This window comes from Buteo buteo, chromosome 12 (assembly GCF_964188355.1).
Source record: "Buteo buteo chromosome 12, bButBut1.hap1.1, whole genome shotgun sequence".
In the NCBI taxonomy this organism is placed as follows: Eukaryota; Metazoa; Chordata; class Aves; order Accipitriformes; family Accipitridae; genus Buteo; species Buteo buteo.
In genome coordinates, this window is record NC_134182.1 from 23635021 (window position 1) to 23655651 (window position 20631).

Genomic DNA, 20631 nt, shown 5'->3' on the forward strand with positions numbered 1-20631 from the left:
CCTGGCCGCTTGGCGGCCGGGCTGCGTGCCGCCGCCGGCGTGAGGACGGGCCCCGCGGCTAAACGCCGCCGGAGGCGGGCGGGAGAGAGGGAGGTCGGCCGGTCTGCGAAGGTTGTCCGAGACGCTCCCCGCCGCCGCTCCGGCGAGGCCCGCCCGGGCCCCCCACTCCCCCATGCAGGACCTGCGCTCCCGCCGTCCGGCGGGGCCGGAAGCGCGCGCCGCGCATGCGCGCAGCGGGCTCCGGCGGGCGGCGATGGCGGCGCTGTGGGACTTCGGCGTGAGGGACCCGAAGGAGGCGGGCGGCGGCAGCGGCGAGGAGGAGGAGGCGGCCGATGAAGCAGGAGAAGATGGAGATGCCGAAGGGTTCACGCTGGACGAGGTGCTGCGCCTCGGCGGCACCAAGGTAAAGGGGGGTGGGGCGGAGCGGGAGCACGTGGCGGCCGGCGGCCCCCCCGCCCCGGGCCGGGCCCCTGTGGGGCGCGAGGTGGGGGGGGAGCCGTCGGGAGCGCGCGGCCTCGCGCCGGGTCCGCCTGTAACGGCCGCGCGGTGCCGCCCGCAGCAAGACTACCTGATGCTGTGCGCCGTGGACGAGGCGGAGGAGCTGGTGGACGGCGGCAAGAAGGACGCGATCGACGACCTGAAGGAAGGGGAGCTGGAGGCGTTCGTCAGCTCCCTGGGGCTCGGCAAGTACGCGGGAAGTTGCCTGGTGGTGGAGGGGGAGGAGGACGGCGGCGGCAGCAGCAGCGAGGAGAAGGAGAAGCCCCCAAAGAAAGAGAAAAGCAAGAAGGAAACTAACCCTCCTTCGTTAGAAGGGAAAAAAGAAAAAAAGGGTAGGGAAAAGGCAAGCGGTGTGAAAGACAGCAAGAAGCAGCACGCTGGCGGTGACCAGGACCAGCACCTTTCGGCAAAGAGAGAGGGACTGGAAGAAGATTTTGAATTCCATGCTAGGCAAGTGATACTGATCAAACCAGGGGGTAAATGGTATGATCTAGAATACACCAACGAATTCTCTTTGGAGCCACAAAAGCAGACGCTTCTGACCAAATATAAGGCCTTGGCCCAAAAGCTGTACCAACATGAGACAGACCTGTACAAGAATAAGACAGATTATCAGAAGGGGGCCTCTTCAGCGTGGATGAAAACTGTCGTGTCGTCGGGTACTTTGGCTGACAGGATGGCAGCAATGACCCTTCTCATTCAGGACAGTGCTGTCCACAGTCTTCAGTTTGTTGAGAACTTGCTAAACCTCATAAAGAAAAAGGGCAGCAGGCATCAGAGCCTCATGGCTTTGGATACTTTCAAGGAGCTTCTTATTTCAGATCTCTTACCAAACAATCGAAAATTATGGTCTTTCTCGCAGCGACCATTTAACAACATAGAGAAGATGTCGAGTGGCAACAGGGATTCAAGAGACAGACGGTTGGTACTGTGGTACTTTGAGCATCACCTGAAACTGCAAGTGGCAGAGTTTGTGCAAGCGTTAGAAACACTGAGTCATGATTCTCTGACAGCAACAAAATCCCGAGCGCTGGCAGTTGCCCACGAGCTTCTCTGTAACAAGCCTGAGCAGGAGAAAGTTCTGCTTGTTCAGCTTGTAAATAAACTGGGAGACCCTCAGAACAAAATTGCCACCAAAGCCTCCTACCTTTTAGAGACATTACTTCATAAGCATCCAAATATGAAGGGAGTAGTGTGCAGTGAGGTGGAGAGGCTTTTGTACCGGTCAAACATTAATGTGAAAACTCAATATTATGCTATTTGCTTTCTAAATCAGATAGTCCTCAGTCATGAAGAAAGTGCATTAGCTAACAAGCTGATAACTTTGTACTTCTGCTTTTTTCGGAACTGCATTAAGAAAAAAGACATTGAATCCAAAATGCTCAGCGCTCTTCTTTGCGGGGTAAACAGAGCTTACCCTTATGCTGAGACTGGTGATGAGAAAGTGAAAGAACAAATGGACACGCTGTTTAAAGTTCTGCATCTTGTGAACTTCGGTACCAGTGTCCAGGCCCTGATGTTGCTGTTTCAAGTGATGGACTCTCAGCAGACTGTATCGGATAGGTACTATGCAGCATTATACAAGTAAGAGACAGGTTTGCATTTTTTGTATAAATTTCATTTTATGAGGTAGTCACCATTAATTTAAAGTTGTAGAGACACTTATTTTGCTTTTAAGATCTTGTGACTTTTGTATCTCATTGACTAAAAATTTCTGATGTTTTCTGTGAGCTAGAAGAAAATGCATGGGATTTCTTTGACTTAACACAGGGATAAAACAAATGGTAGTGATAGGTCCTGAGAACGCAACATGTGCATTTCATCCTTTGCGCTGTTTTCTGGTCGCATGTTTTAATTCCAGATATTATTTGAAACTAATAGATAACTACTTCTAAAATCACTTTTACAGGTACTTTTACATTACCTAGTCATATAATAGTCTAAAATCTTGTTTCCTTTTTTTCATATGGGGTGCAGGGAAATACTCTGTTAACAAATTCTTTAGATGATTTAATTTGTATAGCTGGAAATCCTTATGTTATAAGAGTTTCTCTTTTTTGTCCCAGCTGATGGTTTAGACTCTTTGTAGGATCCTTAACAGCCTTCTGTTTAGTTGACCAAGGGGAATTTCCTGATTTTCAAAAAGGGGACTCAAGTTCCCCCAGGATGTGCAATGTATTTAGGGGCCTTACTGTGCCTGGCAGTCTGGCAAAAAGTGGAGTAGAAAATGAACTTGCCAACACATATGTCTGGTCTGATTTCGAAGCATGCAGATGCTAACCATTTTCTTTCTATTTTTTTCAACATCTGAATAAATCAGATTAGTTTCTTTGAATATCTCAGATTTTGAAACTGTTTTCAGTTGAACTCAATTTCTTTATATTTTCTAACAGTTTTTTTTTTGTTTACTGGTACAGGTGTTCTTTTTAACCTTCAGTGTCTCATATATGTCTAGAAATATTACACAGCTGTTGACAGCTCAGGGTTGATCATAATGGTTTTGAGTATTGGGGAACAAGCTGTCACTGGTCTTTTAGATGGCACTCTGAAAAATGTAAATGATTGTTTTTAATAGCAATTATTCTCCTACGTGCATTATGATAATCAGCAATATTTTCTCCTGTGTGTTCTACAGGAAGCTTCTAGATCCTGCTTTAGCAACCTGCTCAAAGCCATCCATGTTTCTTAATCTTATCTATAAATCTCTGAAGGCAGATGTAATGTTACGGCGTGTGAAGGCCTTCGTGAAGAGATTACTTCAAGTCACTTGTGGACAAATGCCACCCTTCATTTGTGGAACCCTGTACCTTCTGTCTGAGCTTCTGAAAGTAAAACCAGAGTTAAGGGTCCAGTTACAGGATCATGTGGTATAAGATAATTTCTTTCCCTCATTGTTTTTTTGATAAGAGCTGTTTTCATAAGCACCTTTCCCTAAACTGTTTATTAGTAACCTGAGAGTTTGCTGATACATTATGGGAGAAAGCACTTGAACAATTATAACTACATTAAAAATCTGCATAAATGAAGGTGTTTTAAGCATTCTAGTGGGTCTTACGGACCTCATTCGTGGAGAGAGGATTATTTTGCTAAATGCTGTATAGGTAAGCAGGTGAACATTCTTCACCCAAAAGCTTTGTCAGAATGTGCCCTGTTTGTTTCTTCTGTCTGCAGTCTCTGAAGTATAGCTAGGCAGGACTGGATTTTTTTTTTTTTTCTTTCTTCAGGCAGGGAGGGACCATTACGCTTGTGTGATGCAAGCTGTAAAGTTCAATTTTAAGTCCTATATCAAGATCAAAAAACTGTATTGCTTAAACATTGGCTATCACTGCTTACATTTTTGTAAGTGGCTTCTTAAGAACTATATGTGCATTTTTCTAATAAATCAGAATAAAACTGGAAAGGAAAAGCTGTTTACTAACTTTTTTTGTTGTTTAGGAGTCGGATGATGAAGAGTGTTTTAAGGATCAAGAAGAGGCTGAAGAGGATGAGGAAAAATTCATGGATGCAGACAAAGAAGTAGAAAGCGAAGAGAGGAGCACAAGGGAAGATTCTGTTAAAACAAATGATGTAAATTCAACAGCCTCATGGGTGCATCATCTGAATATGGGAGGTAAATTAGTAAGAAAATACAGTTCATTTAACTTCTAACATACTGTAACCGTGATGTGTTGATCAAGACTTGTTGTAAAATTAAGTGATTAAAACATTATTTTAGTTTTTCAAATTGAAGTTTGATTCACAGCAATCGGTCAGAATAATTTTTCTTTATCTGTTAACTCAGCAGTGATGAAGAGACTGTATGAATCTGCTAGCATATTTCATTTTATGCAGTTTATGCCTAAGCAATAAACAGGCTTGGGATTTTTTGCTTGCATGTTCAAATACCTTCAGAGCAATGTAGCCAAGGTTAAGATGTGTAACTGCTCATTCGCTTGTGAAGCTTGCTAGAACAATTCATCTAACTCTGAACCTGCTTCTAGTTTTACTCTTTCCTGAGGACCTTTTGGAACAGAGCAGGGGTTTTCAGGAGCTTCCTTGGAAGCACGTGGGAACTCAGCTGTGCACCTGATCATACACTGGGGAAGGACAGCTGAATATAACCCTTACTTGCTACTGAATGAATCTGTGACCTGTCCAGCTAAGAATGGTGGACAGCATTACTGTCATGGTGAAATGAAAATAATACTCTCATAATGTTGCCTGATAAAATTTAAGCTGTCTTCATCTCCTCTGCCCCTCAGGCAGGAAGAGTGGAGCTTTGTATGATCCTATGCACCGAAGTCCTTTATACTGTGGTGCTGAAAGTACAAGCCTTTGGGAACTGAAGAAGGTAAGGCATTCTTATGTTGCTGATTACTGTGTTTCTTAGTGTGGCCCTTGCATTGAGAGAAGACAATTAACTTGGTTATTCTTGGACTAGCTGCCTGAGTAACATAACAGAAAGGTTAAATGGCACATTGTTCAGCTTTAAGCTTGTATATGTTACATACAATGCTGATATTCCAGAGTAGGGAATAGGAGTTTTTAAGTGATGATTTGGACAATAATAATCTTTTTTGACTTTTGGATCTTAGCTTTGTATCACTAAAGCTTTTTAGTATTGAATTAAATAAAATTTTAAGTGAAAATGTATTTAGTTAATGCAAACAAAAGATTAGAACTTGAAGTTCTTCAGTTGTTCAAGGACAGAGCACATCAGCCTTGCACTACTACGTGCATCTGTGTGTTATTTGGTGAGTTACAGAGTAGTCTTATGACATAGTGGTTAAAGAAATGATTCATATTTTTCAGCTTTCTGAACATTTTCATCCATCCGTGGCCCTATTCGCAAAAACAATTCTAGAAGTAAGTGCTTTTACTAGTCTGTAGCTTTGAAGCTTGATTTTTATGTTAGCTGTCTTTTATCATTTGAAAAAATACATTGTAAAGCCTCCTTGCACTCTGCAGGTAACTAGCAGCTCTGCAGCACTGTAGCATACACTCAAAGGCAAAGTTTTTCATGGAATTATAGTGTTTTGTCTAAAGGGGACTGCTCACAGAAGTAACTTGGTAGGAATGTGTGTATTACATGATTCTTAATGCTTTTTTAGAGTTTTGGTCTATCTTTTTATTTAAAGTGGGTTTTTTATTTGGGGAACCCTGCTGTTGAAACAAATTTTTTTTTTTATACTGTTGCGGTATTGTGCCAAAAATACTTAAACCTACACAAATATGTGTTTAAAATATTTATTTTCATTTGAATATATGGTATCCAAATAGTGCTGAGTATTAGCTGCTACTAGCACAGTACATTGCAAGGCAGTTCATCACTGAAACAAAGTGAAGGAGGTGGTTTTTAGTTAAGAAAATACTGCAATTCCAAAAATAACAATCTGTATGCGAGTGTATTAAACTAGTCAGGCTTATGTGATGAAGTATCCCCAAGTCTTTATCTTTTTAAAGTGTGGTTTAATGTTGTTCTTGGACAGTTTGAGTCCTCTGTGTTTAGTTGCTGTCTTTCTAAAATGAAGACCTTAATGACTTTTGGCTTTTCTTTCAGGGAAATCACATTCAGTACTCCGGTGACCCTTTGCAGGATTTCACATTAATGAGGTTCTTGGACCGCTTTGTGTACAGAAATCCCAAACTGCATAAAGGCAAAGGTACGAACTTCTCTGTATGGGTTAGCATATGATCTTGATTATTGATGGTGACCAAACTCTTTTTCTCTTGGATTGCCAAGTAATCCTTTGTGTTTGTCAAGTATTCAAGGTGCATGTGGTGTAACAGAGGAATGGGGTCAGTCTTCAGGGCTGCATAAGAGATGTCTGCAACTTAGAACCAGCTAACAATCACATACTGCTGCCTCTCACATCCGCAGTGCAGAAATTGCTAACCTAGCCAGAATAAGCAAAGTGATAGGGGAATGTAAAGACTACAGAATGATTGAGGTTGGAAGGGACCTCTGGAGGTCATCTGCTCAAGTAGGGCCATGTAGAGCAGGCTGCCCAGGCTGTTCAGATGGCTTTTGAATGTCTCCAAGAATGGAGACTCCACTGCCTTTCTGGGCAACCTGTGCCAGTGCAGTCACCCTCACAGTGAAAAAGTGTTTCCTGGTGTTCAGATGGAGCCTCCTGTGTTTCGGTTTGCACCCATCACCTCTTGCCCTCTCATGGGCATCACTGGAAAGTGCTGCTTTACCCCTGCCCTTCAGGTATATTTATATGCGTTGATGAGATCCACCCTGAGCCTTCTCTTCTCCAGGCTGAGCAGTCTCAGCTCTCCCAGCCCTTCTTCATAGAAGAGGTGCTCCAATCCCCTCTAACCATCTTTGTGGCCCTTTGCTGCACTTTCTCCAGTAGCTCCATGTTTCTCTTATGAGACTGGGGAGCCCAGACCTGGACACAGCACTTCAGGTGTAGCCTCACCAGTGCTGAACAGAGGAAGGATCACCTCCCTCCACCTGCTGGCAATGCTCCTCCCTATGCAGTGCAGGATACCGTCAGCTCCCTTTGCCGCAAGGGCACATTGCTGGCTCAGGGTCAACTTGGTGTTCCCCAGGACACCCCGGACCTTTTCTGCCAAGCTGCTTTCTGGCTGGGCAGCCCCCAGCATATACTGGTACATGGGGTTGTTCCTACCCAGGTGCAGGACTTTGCACTTCCCCTTGTTGAGCTGCATGAGGTTCTTGTCAGCCCATTTCTCCAGCCTCGAGGTCCTTATGGATGGCAGCAAAACCCTCTGGTGTATCAGCCACTCTTCACAGTTCTGCATCAATAGTAATAAGGTGATTTGTTTCTGATTTATGTTCTGCTACAGAAAACACCAGCAGTGTGGTAATGCAGCCGAAGAAGAAGCAGTTTATGAAAGATACACAGAATCTTGCAGGTAAGCCAGCCCCTTTTCGGTTAAGATTATGATGGCTAAAGAATTCTTGGCTGGTTGTTGTAGACATGTCATCTGCACTGTTTATGCTATTTCTATTAGCAATAAAAGAAAGTCCTATCCATCAGGAGTGCAGTGGTGGTGCGTGATGTTCAGGATCAGGTCTAATCTTCTTGTAAGGGTGCATGGAATCTCCACAGCTGAAACTTTGGATCCATTGAATCATTTTAAGAACAAATGACATAAAGTCAGTTAACTCAACTGTTACCTCAACTGTTCCTCTTGAATAGGAAAATGCTTTATCTTCTACTGTAGCACTTGGCTTTACACACCAAATTTTTTTTAAGACCTTTCTTTTCTCTGTGTTTTTACCCTCTAATTGTCAATTACTTTCTATTGTAGTAATTCCTTTTTCTTAGGCAATGCATGATGAAGATCATACCTTTTGTTTAGCCATCCCATTAAGAAATGTATTAATGCCAAAGGGCAGAGCTACTGAAAGCTGCATGCCTTGTTTTCTGTGCTGCTTTTGCTATGACCTGCATATGTTTTCTATACCTTCTCTTATGCTAAGTTATCTTTTCCCTGCATCCCCCTATAAGGAAATACAACCCCTGGGGAAAAAAGTAGATTTGCAGTCTTGTATAAAAAGTTTAGAAAGTTGTTACAAATTTTTCTTGTAGCTGGCAATGTGACTCCTTAGGGGGGAAAAAAGGCTAAAAACCCTAGAATTTATTCCAGCTAATGATATTTCTAGTTAGAAAAGCAATCTGTTAGGGTACTAACCTCAGAGGGACTTGAATTTATAAAATACTAACTAAATTTTCTGCTCACAAACATGCCATTCTTATGTCTGGCATCCTAGTTTTATGAATAATGTTTTTTTAAGTTCTTAAAGATTATATAAAAATCTTTAAAACAGATGCTGATCTAGCAGTAGTTAATATATTAATATTGTGTAGTTAGTGTTTTTATTTGTTTCCAAGTTATCATGTAACTACTTCTATTGTGGTTATTATGATAGAAAAATTACTTAAAATCTTCAGAAAATGGATTTATATAATGACTTAAATCACATTAAGCTCTTTCATTAAATGATATGGATTACTCCATACAATGCCACAGCTGCAGCTATTGTTAGGATTAGTGTAAGGTATCTTTGGCACTGTTATTTTGCTAAGAGTCTTCCTGCCTCCAGAAAAAGGCTGCCTTTTGTCTAATCCCACTGTTTCCAGTGATTAAGGGCAGGATTTGGTGTAAGAACCAGGGTAAACCATCAGTAAAGCATGCTGCTTGAGGACAGAAGAGGTACCATATTCTGTGGTAGAATCTCTGTAACATTCCCAGGGATGTGCTTTCCTCTAACTTTGGGTCTGCTGTGTTGCACAGAGGTTTTACTTATACAAATTAGCTGATGTGCCTTTATCGATGGTGGTTTTATGGCTATCAAAGCTTAAAGTAGGAATTTTTACCTAGAATGCATTTGAAGGTACAGTTTATTGCATTCTTTAGTTTATTCTGAGTTGAAGGAGCAGACTGAGCATTTAGAACTGGAATTGAGGAAGTTAAGTGTTCTACAAATGAAGCATTCAATATAAAAAATACGGATATATTGATACAGATACAAAAATCCACACTTGTTGCATGTAGCTGGGCTCTGCTGAGGCTTAGAGAACTGAGATTGCAAATCCTCTGGTACCTTCTACTGTTCCTCTGAAGAGTCCTTCTGTGAGTATGCTGATCTGGTTTCAGAAACTGGTACCCTTGTCACTTAGAAAATACTATAGTTGTGCCCACTGAGGTGGAGAAGGGAAGGAAGGGGAATGTATGAGGATAAAAAGCTTCTCCACAGGGAACCTGATCAATACCCTAGTCAATCTGCTGTTGCAGAGTGTCATATTTTGCCTCATTTCCTCAGAAATGGAGGCAGGGTGAGGCTCGATCCCTTTTTCAACATGCTCAGCTGGTGTATGTTCCTGCCTTGCAGCTGCTGATGAGCGTTTCTCCTACTGCCCAGAGTGCTGGGCAGAAGCAGTTTCAGTATTTTAGTGCATGACAGCAAGCTTATCTTATTTCCGACTTTTTTTTTTTTTTTTTTTAAATACGCATTCCTGCTGTAGGTGATTGCAAAACCTCCCTTGCTGGTATATAGATTAGAAGCTGACCAGGGCTATGCCTCTTGAGTTTTTCCATTGGGCCTGCTCACATCTAAGTATCAGTATATACACTGGGAACTGTTGGTTTGAAGAAGTTTTGAGATGAGCTCCACTTTATTTAACGGGTGACACTGGGTATCTGTGTACTTCTGTCTGTGCATGCGGTCTAACCTTTTAAAAGAATAACAGTCATTTCAACCTGAGGTAAAATGAGTTCTTTTTGCAGTCAACAGTAAGGAATTCCGTGCCAAAGATGAAAGCAAAATCCCAGTGGATGAAGTGTTTTTTCACAGGTAATGAAATACTTGTGAACATTCATTTTAAAGTGTTATTTTTTTAATGCACTGCCGTCAAAACCCAGTACATTTCATAAGTATTCACTGGTATTCCGAGTGTTTGCAAAATTTGATTAATTTGAGTGACTTGTGATGATAGTACTTTCCTTAGAACAGAATTTCAACAGTTGTCTAAAGTGCTTGAGAAAGAATATCACTTATGAACAAAGGCAATCAGTGCTTGTAGTCTACAATCAAGTAAGTTGACATTATAATAAAGAGGCCTTGAACAATGGGTAATGATTAATGTCTTGTGGGTTGTAATTCTTATGCATTAGAAATATATTTAGAAAAAAAATGGAATATACCTTGCTTATGTTATTGGCATCAAAGCTTATTAGAATGGAACAATGGAAAAAAAGTCAGAGGAGCTAGGTTTCTGTGTATTTCTTATTTTACTATTCATAATTCTTTCCCTTTAGTTGGCTTTCCTTTCAGATTATGATATAAAAATGCAGCTGTAATACCAAATTGTAGTAGTACACATTTGGCAAAGATTTGTTCTTGTCAAATCAAAATACTGGTTACCTGGGAGTGTCTCCTTAGGAGATCAGTGTTCATTTATTTTGTTTAATTCACTTTGGTTGTTTTTGTTTAATATATGCATTGCTGTAGGGGCTTTTAAAATTTTTTGAAGTATCAGGTTAATGGAACTTATTAATTTTAATTAATTGATATTGTAATATTGCTTAATAAATAAATAAATTGGTAGTATTAATTTTGAGATTAAAGCAGCTTAAAACCATGCCCCTGTCTGAAAAGTTAACAGTGTTGTTACATTGAAGATGACTGAAACTGAGATTACACATTTAAAGTCTGCCATATGAAGTGCTGTACTGTTTTGCTCTTGTATATGATCAAATTTGCCTTCTGTGTTTGGTGGTTCTTTAATATGAAATGAGGGAGAGAAGGTGGTTTAAAATGGCTGACAGAAGGTAAAACTAAGCAGAGAAAAGAAGAGGGCTACAGGGGAAAACTTAACAGAACTGAATGAGTGAATCTTTTTTTCTTTTTTTCCTCAATTAGATTAAAATTGAACTTGATCCTTTCTTCCTTATCAGTATAAGGCAGATTTTCACATCTTTCTTGTGCCCTTTTATAATTTCACTATGTTCAAAATAATTTCTGGCACCTTTGACTGAGAAATTTCTGTTTTAAATCTTAAGAGGGGTGGATTACTCTTTGAAAAACAAAGGAAATACAAATCTCTGATTTGGGATGTGTTTGAAACCATTACGTACAATTTTCAACTGGCAAAATACACATGAAACAATCTGCAAGTTGTTTTTTTTAAAAACTTACTGTAAAGATCATCACCTGTAATTTTGTGTTTGAGAGCTATATCTTATTTCAGATTTTATTCAAAGTTTGATAAGAGGAGAGAGAAGCAAAAGCGTCAGGATGATGAAGAAAGTGTGGAAGATGTAGATGATGATGAATTTGAAAGAGCATTGGGTAAGGTTGTGTTTTTCCTTGCAGTAACTATCCTAATATTTCCTGCTTCTGCAAATTATTAATTTATCCATTTTATAGTTTATATTGTATAAAAGAGCCAGATACAGGAATATGGAAGTGGAAGAAAACTGGCTTTCCAGTTCCCATTCTATGCTACTACAGCCAGCACTTCATGCTATCCATCACATAAGCCAACTGGATGGCCATCTTGTAAAAGGGGTCTTGGTCTCGCTGCTCCAGTAGCATTCAGCTTGTTGGAATGGTTGGGAGTTGTCTGATTTTGCACATAAGCTTGTGAGTGGCAGTTCACACTTTTTTATTCTTTTCCTAATGTAGTCGGAGAGTTAAATAACTTTTCCTAACAGCATGTAACATTTCCTTCTATGCTTTCTTTACTGCTTGGCCTTTTTCAATCTTCTTTACAGTTTCTCTCATCGTTCCTAACATCTTCCATGAGGTTATTTGTTCAGTCAGGTCCTTGGCAAACCCCTGCAGTAGTCTTAGCTCTTCCTGTGGCATGTACTTTGTTTGCTTTGGAATTAGTCTACGATTTGTTCCAGAATCTAAATTTGTTAGTGTACCATAAAATATAGATTATTTTATTATTTCATATAGATTATTTTATTATTTCATATTTTACTTATACAGTAATATGTGTATTTGAAGAAAAAAAAAATCCTTAGGTCTCCATAACTGTTCTGTACAATATTTTTGGAGAATTCTGAACTCCCTTAGCAGGATTCTTCCTTAGTGACTCAATTAGTATGGTCTTACTTAGGACAAGAATCCATTACTAACTGTGTTTGTTGTTTTATTGTTAGTATCTCTAATAGGTTGACTGTTTCTGAGAATTTGCTTCATAAATTCAGAAGCTTAAATTTAGGACCCTCTAATGTTAGCGTTTACTCTTTGAAACAGAACAGTTGTAATTTTTCAGATTTTATTTTTACCAGCTATTTCATATAGCAATTTGTTCCTAAGTGAATCCAATGACAGGAGCTTTCATCCTCTAGTCTGCTTCCTCTTTTGTCAAAAATTATAATGAATACTTATAATCTGCAAATTAACATACACATTAGCTGGCAGGACACTTGCTTGAGGTATCTTAATTGAGTCTTTGTTCTATCTGACTTGGAGCAATTGTTTGAGACTTGTGATATCCCACCTGCCCACTAAATTTGAATTACTGGGCATTGTGTGTCCATTTATGTCTGTCTGCTTCTCACATCATGTAGTTCTGGCCAGAAATTACATCCTGGATAAAAGAAAACTTTAATTATTTTTCAAAGAAAAATATTTTTTCAGAAAAAGTCCAGTTAGCTTTAGGTAACTGTTTTGTGGAGTATTTTTATATAGGAGTATAAACCCTTTGGTATCAGGGCCCTTTGTTACTGATGCAGATCATATAAACTGTTCAGGAGAATGATACCTAAAAATAATATATTTTGCAATTACTTCATATTTCTTTGTTTGACTTTGTTTTGTAGTAATAAACATTTTTTTTTTCCCCTAGATACATTTGAAGCTGTTGATAATGCCATTGATGTTGGTGAGGATGACCTTGATTTTGCTGGGTAAGACTTTAAATTGGTTCTTCATCTCTTGTTTTAATACCTGTGTAGAGTTTTACAGTGCAAAATTGTATAGATCTTTCTCAAAGAAAAAGACTCAAAACATGACCTTGCAAAAAGGCAATAGTAGTTGAATGCTGGGTAATGCTGCTTTTCTGGATGTCCCATAATGGAGCATCGTGATCCTTTGGTGCTTCTAGTCTGCTGGCTTGACATGGGAGACCTGTAGTATTTTATTTATACAATGCAGTGACCCAGTAAGCAAGGTGAAATCTTAGTTGTTTTTCATTGTCTGAGGTTTCTGTTTGAGAATTACCAAGCACAAAAGTAAGCAGAATGCGGCATGATGGTACTGCTGCTTTAAGGACTGGCTGTAACTGGACCTAATGCAGTAAATAAACTTTGTGGAATCCAGAATTGCAGAGCTCAGTTCTCAGGAAGTCAGCAGTTTCATTAATCATAGAATCATTTATGTTGGAAGAGACTTAAGATCGAGTCTAACCGTGAGTGATTAAATAGCCTGTTTTTTACTGAAAGTATCTGCAATACAGCTTTCGAATCAACACAAAAACTTTTTTCTAGAGGTGAAAGGAGAAATAAAGCTTAAACTTCTAGTGAAACCTGAACATTTTTGTGATCATCTGATGTAAGTAAAAAATAGCGGAGGAGAGAAAAAACAAGTAACCATCTAGTACATGAAGAACCATGTTTCCTTTCTTAAGGAAAAAAAAAAAAGTCTTATTTCTTCATTTAGTAGAGTTGCTAGGGATACCAGCAGTTTGTGTGTTTTACAGAAAAGACTTTCTGAAAAGGAGCAAAGGCATGTAGGAGATAAAATATGGAAGTAGAAGATGTCTTGTTAATTTCAGAATAGGATTTTCTCCAGAACTTCTTGAAATGGTTGACTTTATTATTATAATACAGTTCCATATGCTGATGTTGAAAACATACCTGAGTGTATAATACATGTTTCTTCGGTCTCAACCTACATTTACAGTAGTTTGCAATGATGTTGAACTTTTCTAACATAGTGTTTGCTGGTAGACAGATGTTATCTGGATGCAAACAGTATTTTGCCACATGAAGTGCTAAGCTTTTACATATTTTTTTTAAGTAATATAAAAAAGAAAACCAAAGAGGGTAAGAAAGGCCAAAGAAGCGAGGAATCCAGTGCTGACTGGGAGGATTCTGATGATGAAGATGAATTCAGTGATCTGGATGATGAGGAAGTCTCCTTAGGAAGTATGGAGGAAGACTTTGGAGAGGATATGGATGAAAAGGGAGGTGTATTTATGGATGTGTCTGATGATGAAAACAGCCTAGGTAAAGTACCATTTATTATCAAAAAATGACAAGAAAAAGCTTTAAAAATAGGTTATCTAATATGTAATTACATATATAAATTCAGATCTAGTTACCTATGTGGGAGGTTTGGCTTTTAAGTAAAGAAGTGACAACAAGTCCTTTTCTGGACAATGAAGTCTTAAGAAACATTTCCTGGCACAGTCTCTGAGGTGAGAGTGGGAATTAGGCATCTGGTTATAAAAACTTGCAAACAAGACGTTTCTTTCATTCCAAAAACATTGGTGGTAACAAAAGTAGCTTTATACATAAATAACTGGCTACAGTAGGCAGAAATATTAAAAGATCTCAAAGAGAAAAATAAAAGAAAAATCTGGTACTTGGTAATTTTTTTACTTCTTTAGTCCTAGTTAATGTTGATTTTTTTACATGAGGAAACTTTTATTTAAGTTGCTGTCTCATTAAGTAACAGCTTACTCTTCTAATACAGCTATGTAACCACATTTTTAATACCACTGTAATAATAACTGATTGTTGCACCTGCATGGTTTTATTATCTTTTCAACTGAAAAGCACAATTTACACAGTATACACTTTATGTGGGTGGAAAAGCACAGATAACAATATTTCAACTAATAGCTTAAGGTCACAGGAAGATGGTTGAGGGTAGAGGAGGTAAACTATTCATACAGCTGTTGTTAACACATTAATCTTTCATGAGATTATTATTTCACCAAACGTACCAAGCAGACATTCAAGGTTTATGTAACACCTGCTTTTAGCCTTCATATTTTATGTATCATAGTGTCATATTTCATTCTTTTTTGGTGCTGTGGAAAAAAAGGATAGAGTGGCACACCACTGACCAATTTTTAATTGTCTGCGTTGAAGAATTCTCAGATTTGGTTGTGTGCTCTGTGTTTTACACTTTTTTAAAGTAAAGACTCAGACCTTATGACAAATATGCCTAAAAAAAAAATTGTAGTCTCTGCTGTGCTTTAAATACATGTACATGGTATGAAAATGAGGGATTGATGTATCTTTTTTTTTTCCTGTCAGACGCGAACAATGACAAGCAATTGAAGTCTGTCAGTAAAAAGGGCAAGAGAAAGAAAGATAGGAGTTTTGTGGGATCACTTGAAGGTAAGGAAACACTGCCATGATTTCCATTTGAGAAGGCTTAATACAAATAGAGTCTGAAAAATTTTGGAATCAGAAGGTTTTAGTACAGTAGATTATCTACACTTTTGGATCTGGGTGCAGATTTGAATAAACCATAAATGAAAAGGAGGTCATCCTTCAACCAGTGTGGCCTAATTCACAGTGACAATATGCTGTTGAAGGACTGGGAATCGAAGGAGAAACTTTGAAGGAAGGATGGAGTTGTACTGGCAGTTTGTGCATCTATTACTAACACCTGATGCACCAATTTGTGCTATTTCGTTCTTGGTTGGAAACTTTTTTTCCTTTTTTTTTTCGGGGAGGTGGAGAATAAAGGTTTCTAGCACAGCTCTTTTAGATGTTTTTAATTTTTATTTTTTTAAATTTATTTAATGAGACCATGGTAACACTTTGTTTTAGTGTCTTTGCGAACTTGAAATTCTGTCTCGTGAGAATAATACTTTTTGTTTGAAGGATCCAACCGAGGGAAGAAGAGAAAACTCAAAGATGCCAGTATACTGGCATCTGCAGAAGAGGTGAGTTTATCACGCTTAGCAAAAAGTGATCAAGCATTTTACCTGTTCCTTTGTAATAAAATACTAAAATTTCTCTCTTTAAAGTTTGGCTATCTGCTGGATGAAAATGCTGGGTCTAAGTTTGACAATATTGGAATGAATGCCATGGCCAATAGAGACAATGCAAGTAAGTACATGCTATGAATAGCAAGATACTTGTAATGTTGTTTTACTTCTTTCTCTTCAGATTCTGTACTTAAAAAGATGTAACTTAAAGAAAGAAAGTCTTTTCAGTCTTTTTAGAACTGAAATTACACGCACAGTCAGAAATCACACAGTAGGGACAGTAGCTCAACTTCAGTAAGACATGACTTACTTTCTTCGGTTACAAGAGATGCCCAGTGCTAGTATTAACTGTGACTGCTGGAGTGAATAAGGCTTCAGAAAAGAGGAAGAGGGTATCATAAAGCCCTTTCACACTGTAAATAAGGATGGGCAGTACTGTCGAGCACTTGTGTGAATTTTGCTCTGATAAAGAGTGTCCTGGATTCTTATGAAGGGAAGGCGTAAGGCATGGCTGTCTTTATCTACCTACCAGAGTATTTCCTTGCAGTATCAGTGAAGCAAAAGTAGTTTCCCAGGAATAATTCTAATGAATTAAATGTGTGTGTACTGATTGAATCATCAGTCCTTTGTACAGCTTTTACAGGTCTTGCTGGTGTCACTTGAAAAATTGTTAGTAACAGTACTCAAACACTGTGTACTCTTAACAGAAGCATGTCTACTATTAGTAAAATACAAAGCAAGGGCAAGAGCAGTCTTAAACTCTGAGATTCTGAGATGGTAGGGTATGTCTTGTGAAATGAAAAACCCCAAACTTTCTCTGGTGTTAAAAAAAAATTGGCAGCTTGGACTTTATTAATATTTATAAATACAGTAGCCAAGTTTTAACTTTTACATGATTCATCTGTATTCCACATCAGGTCAGAGGTATCCATCAGTTCCTTATTTTTCCCATTTCTTTTCCTCTTACAGATGTCAAACAGATCCAGTGGGAAATAGAGCGTGACAAGTGGCTTCACAACAGGGATGTGAAAAGCATCATCAAAAAGAAGAAACAGTTCAGGCACAGAGGGCTGAAAAATAAGTACAAAGGCAAGAAATCAAGAAGGTGAACCGGACATTTTAATGTGGACATTTTTATAATAATTATTCTAAAATATTTAAATTAATCACGCATCTTTCTTACTTTAGTTCTTGCTGCTTAACCACATCATTTGGTCATTCTCCCTTATGCCATGAATTCCAGACCACTCATTGGATTTGTAATACACTGAAAAAATAGGAAAATCCATGTCAGCTGTAAGTTAGGCATGTCTGAAGGTGAGCCACTTTGTGGCTAGTTTTGTTGGATGTATACTCCTACAGTTCTGAGGACTCCATCAAACAGTCTGATATTCCAACCACACCTATGCTTAACAGTAAACGCTTCTGCACTGTCTCCTGGGGTAAGTTTTAAGCAATAATAAAATCAGTTTTATACGTAAGATACAACAGAAGCTTCAGCTGTCCTTCTGAAGCCAACAACTACAAACCTACCTTCCAGAATTGATGGAAACCTCTTCTGCATTGTATATCTGAAGTCTGAAAAGAAAGATAAATCACAGTTACTTTATGCAACATATTTTAAGACAAATAATTAAATGCACTATTTTTTAACTAGATTAGTTTTACCTAAGTTTGTCTGAGCTCCTTAGTTACAGCCACCATTAAATAATGTGATCTGAATTTACTTTTTTTTTTTTTTTTAAATTGTATCACAGACTGTATTCAGGTTACTCATATATGCAGCCCTATCATCACAGTGTTTTCTGAGCTTCCTCACAATTGTGATAACCAAATGCAAGCTACAGATTCACAGGGAAGCTGAATGCCTCTCGTAGATGGATGTGCAAAGAAAATTTCCATGTTTCCTTACGCAGCTTTAGGTGTTCACTTAATCCTTCTGTGGGCCACTCTGGCAACCCAGTAGAAAATCATGTAATGATAGCTTTATGTGATTTTAATGAGGAGGATCTTTTAATAGGAGGATCTTATCAAAGCTAGTACTAGAAAAAAGAAAGTGGTAAAAGCCTCATTCTGAGCGCACTGAGCTGTTGGATGTGCTTGCTGCACCTTACGGAACTACGGAACTACAGCTTAAGAAAATCTGCAAAGGCATGTAAGAACAAGGACCTAGAACTGAAAAGGGAGAAATGAGAAACCGTGAATGCCCAGCACCAAGTTACCAAGATAGGCTGATACATCTATTCTCCACATTTTGGTTATATATTTTTTTGATAAAAATGCAAAGAAAGATAGCTTAAGTGTAGCGGCCTGCCAGCATCTGAATCTGGGACAACAAATGCAAACCAACGTAGTGTAGGTGAAGTTCAGCTTGAACTTGGTGTAAGACCACACTACTGCTGAAGCGGGTGGGCTTGCACCCTCCCAGCCACAGCAGCAGCTGCCTTTTGGCTCGCGCTGACTCTGGGGGTAGCAGGGCTGACTGCCTTTTCCATCAAACTGGCACTGCACCCTGCAGAGTCCTGAATGCAAAATAAGGCCACGGCTGTGCAGAGCAAATCTTGCAGTAACTAAGCTAGTGCTTGGCTTATTTTTGTGATACCTAGGCACTGAGTCGTAAGTCTGAGAGAATAAAGGGACCAATGCTAAATCATCTGGAAGGTGATGCTGGCTGCCTCGCGGCAGCCAGGTCTGTTGTCTGCCCGGGAAATGTCGAATCGCAGAGCCAGAGAGACCTAGACACGAGCCAGGGGATCGCTTCAAGGGCTGAACGCCAGATGCTTGAAACTGGATTGATCAATTCCTGCCTCATCTGCAGACAGCCTCTCCTTTTTAGGTCCCTACTTGAGCCGGGACTATTACTATTACTATTCAAATGCACAAGACTGAGCTTTGTTTCTGGTGGTCAGGTGCTGCCTTTCAACAGCTTCCCCAGTTTTTTGGTTTTACAAAACTAAAATAGCAGTTTGTCCTTGAGGATCCGCCTAACAAGCGACTACTGCGCACCCACGCTAATACAAGCCAAGCTACTGACCCCGACGCGGCAGGTTTTCTTAAGAAACCCGCGCACGCAGCGTACGCGCCGTGGCGGTGTGAGGCGCTCCGGGCACCTCAGGCGGCGCCGGCGCGGGGGAGCTCCCCCCACCCGGCGGCACGGGCAGCCATCCCCTCCCCCGGCGGGGTGTGACCCCCGGCCGCCCCGCACCTTGGCTGCGGTCCATGGCGCGGTAGAGCAGGAGGGCGCCGAGCAGCCCCGCCGCCTCCAGCAGCAGCAGTCCCTTCACGACGCGCCGCGCCATCACCGCCGCCGGGGCTCGGTGCCCTTCCGTTACCGCCGGTAACGGCTGCGCATGCGCACTGCGCCCGCACCGACCGCCGTTTGCGCACCTTGTCCGCACAGGCGGGCCGCGCGTGCGCAGTACTCCCTCGCGCGTCCGCCGGCGCCCGTGATGGCGGACCCCGCGCCGGCGTCGGTGGTCGGGTTCCTGCGGAGGCGCCAAGCTGCGGCCCGGCCGCAGGCAGACGGAGGCGCGTCTCGGCAACCCGCGGCTCCCCCCCGGCTCCGCCGCTGCCTGGGCAGGCCCAAGCGGGGCCGCTGGTTAGCACAGCGGTGGCGTTGGGTGCAGGTGGCGATCCTTGGCCGCCGCTCGCCCTCGGCCGTCCCCTTTGGCTGCTGCCAGCCGGTCCGAGTCGCCACCACCTTCCCCAGGTGCCCAGGGGGACCCAGTGTCTTCGCCTCGCTGTTCCAGCTGTCAGCTGTCAGCATGGGTGCCCACCACGGCTCGGAGGCCGGGCCAGCCCTCGCAGCCCCTTGTTGAGGCTCCTGAGCAGGTGCGCCGTCAGGCGAGGGAGCAGGCCTGCGCTTCGGTGCTGCCCTCCGGCTGCTTCGGCGGGTGGAGGAGCTCCTCTGCTCTTCTGGGAGCCAGCAGCGGCCCCTCTGCGTTTGCTGCTAGGGGAAGACAGCTGGATGCATACGGCTATGGCTGTTGAAAAGGGATCCTGGTTATATCGCGAAGATGTTGAAAAAGCCCGTGCCATGCAAGCTGTCAGTGTTTAATTGTCTTTTTAACATGAAAAAGGGCATTAGTGCAGACTAGCTCCCACAGGGGGTATTTAGAACCTAACATGGCAGCATCCCTTCCCTCTCAGTATTGTTCTTGGTTTTATGGTTTTGATTTAATTGTTTTGTGTTATTCACTATCTATTTCTCTTAACTCATAGTATGGGGCTGACTTTATTGCCAAAATAAAACCTCTTGGGATTTTGCTTATTAGGGACTTTCTTTTCTTTGTTAGATGCTTTTTTTCCTATTAATGTTATGTAAGATTAGATACAATATTTTGCTGCTCATTCTTACAGGGTGATTCATTTTCCAATCCTGTTTTCCCTGGTGGCTGAGCTTGCAAGTATTACTTGCTCTTAGTGGGATTTCTTACTAAAGTAATCCCTGCTCTGTAGATTATAAGTGGACAGGAACAAGCCAGCTTCCAGGAAGGTGGGAAGGGAGGAGAGAAAGAAGCATATCAATTTCAGGGGAGGGCAGATTTCTACTCCACCACTTAAAAATGTCTAAAGGAACTTACTGCATTAGACTAAGAGTTTCACAACCCAAACGTGGTAAATATGGCTGAGGACAAAAAAGCCTTTGTTGATGAGATAAATAAAGCGTTGGCAAAGTCTGAAGGGCTTACCTTGAAGGATCTGCTGT

The 20631-nt window shown here is 40.9% G+C and overlaps 2 protein-coding genes across 2 annotated transcripts; one reads left to right on the plus strand and one right to left on the minus strand.

Moving 5' to 3' along the window:
* The first annotated feature begins 217 nt into the window (after positions 1 to 217).
* Positions 218 to 17581, plus strand: CEBPZ (CCAAT enhancer binding protein zeta). Its single transcript, XM_075043071.1, has 16 exons — positions 218 to 403; positions 560 to 2082; positions 3134 to 3365; positions 3934 to 4108; positions 4740 to 4828; positions 5290 to 5343; positions 6038 to 6140; positions 7297 to 7365; positions 9745 to 9811; positions 11208 to 11308; positions 12822 to 12882; positions 13994 to 14202; positions 15241 to 15324; positions 15817 to 15878; positions 15963 to 16044; positions 16893 to 17581. Exons 1-16 carry the CDS (start codon positions 254 to 256, stop codon positions 17030 to 17032), a joined length of 3201 nt encoding a protein of 1066 aa, XP_074899172.1. The 5' UTR covers positions 218 to 253; the 3' UTR covers positions 17033 to 17581.
* On the minus strand, positions 16705 to 19286 carry CEBPZOS (CEBPZ opposite strand). The gene is made up of 4 exons (XM_075043078.1): positions 19129 to 19286; positions 17457 to 17501; positions 17107 to 17190; positions 16705 to 16993 (listed from the first exon to the last, which is right to left on the minus strand). The coding sequence occupies exons 1-3, from the start codon at positions 19220 to 19222 to the stop codon at positions 17108 to 17110; spliced, it is 222 nt and encodes a 73-aa protein (XP_074899179.1). The 5' UTR covers positions 19223 to 19286; the 3' UTR covers positions 16705 to 16993; position 17107.
* Between the last annotated feature and the right edge of the window lie 1345 nt (positions 19287 to 20631).

Coding starts and splice junctions, on each gene's coding strand:
- CEBPZ (XM_075043071.1), top strand. CDS start 254: ATGGCGGCGCTGTGGGACTTCGGCGTGAGGGACCCGAAGGAGGCGGGC. Junction 12,883..13,993: donor GATGACCTTGATTTTGCTGG/GTAAGACTTTAA, acceptor ATTTTTTTTAAG/TAATATAAAAAAGAAAACCA. Junction 15,879..15,962: donor TACTGGCATCTGCAGAAGAG/GTGAGTTTATCA, acceptor CTCTCTTTAAAG/TTTGGCTATCTGCTGGATGA.
- CEBPZOS (XM_075043078.1), bottom strand. CDS start 19,222: ATGGCGCGGCGCGTCGTGAAGGGACTGCTGCTGCTGGAGGCGGCGGGG. Junction 17,502..19,128: donor CGCCATGGACCGCAGCCAAG/GTGCGGGGCGGC, acceptor CTTTCTTTTCAG/ACTTCAGATATACAATGCAG. Junction 17,191..17,456: donor GTTTCCATCAATTCTGGAAG/GTAGGTTTGTAG, acceptor CTATTTTTTCAG/TGTATTACAAATCCAATGAG.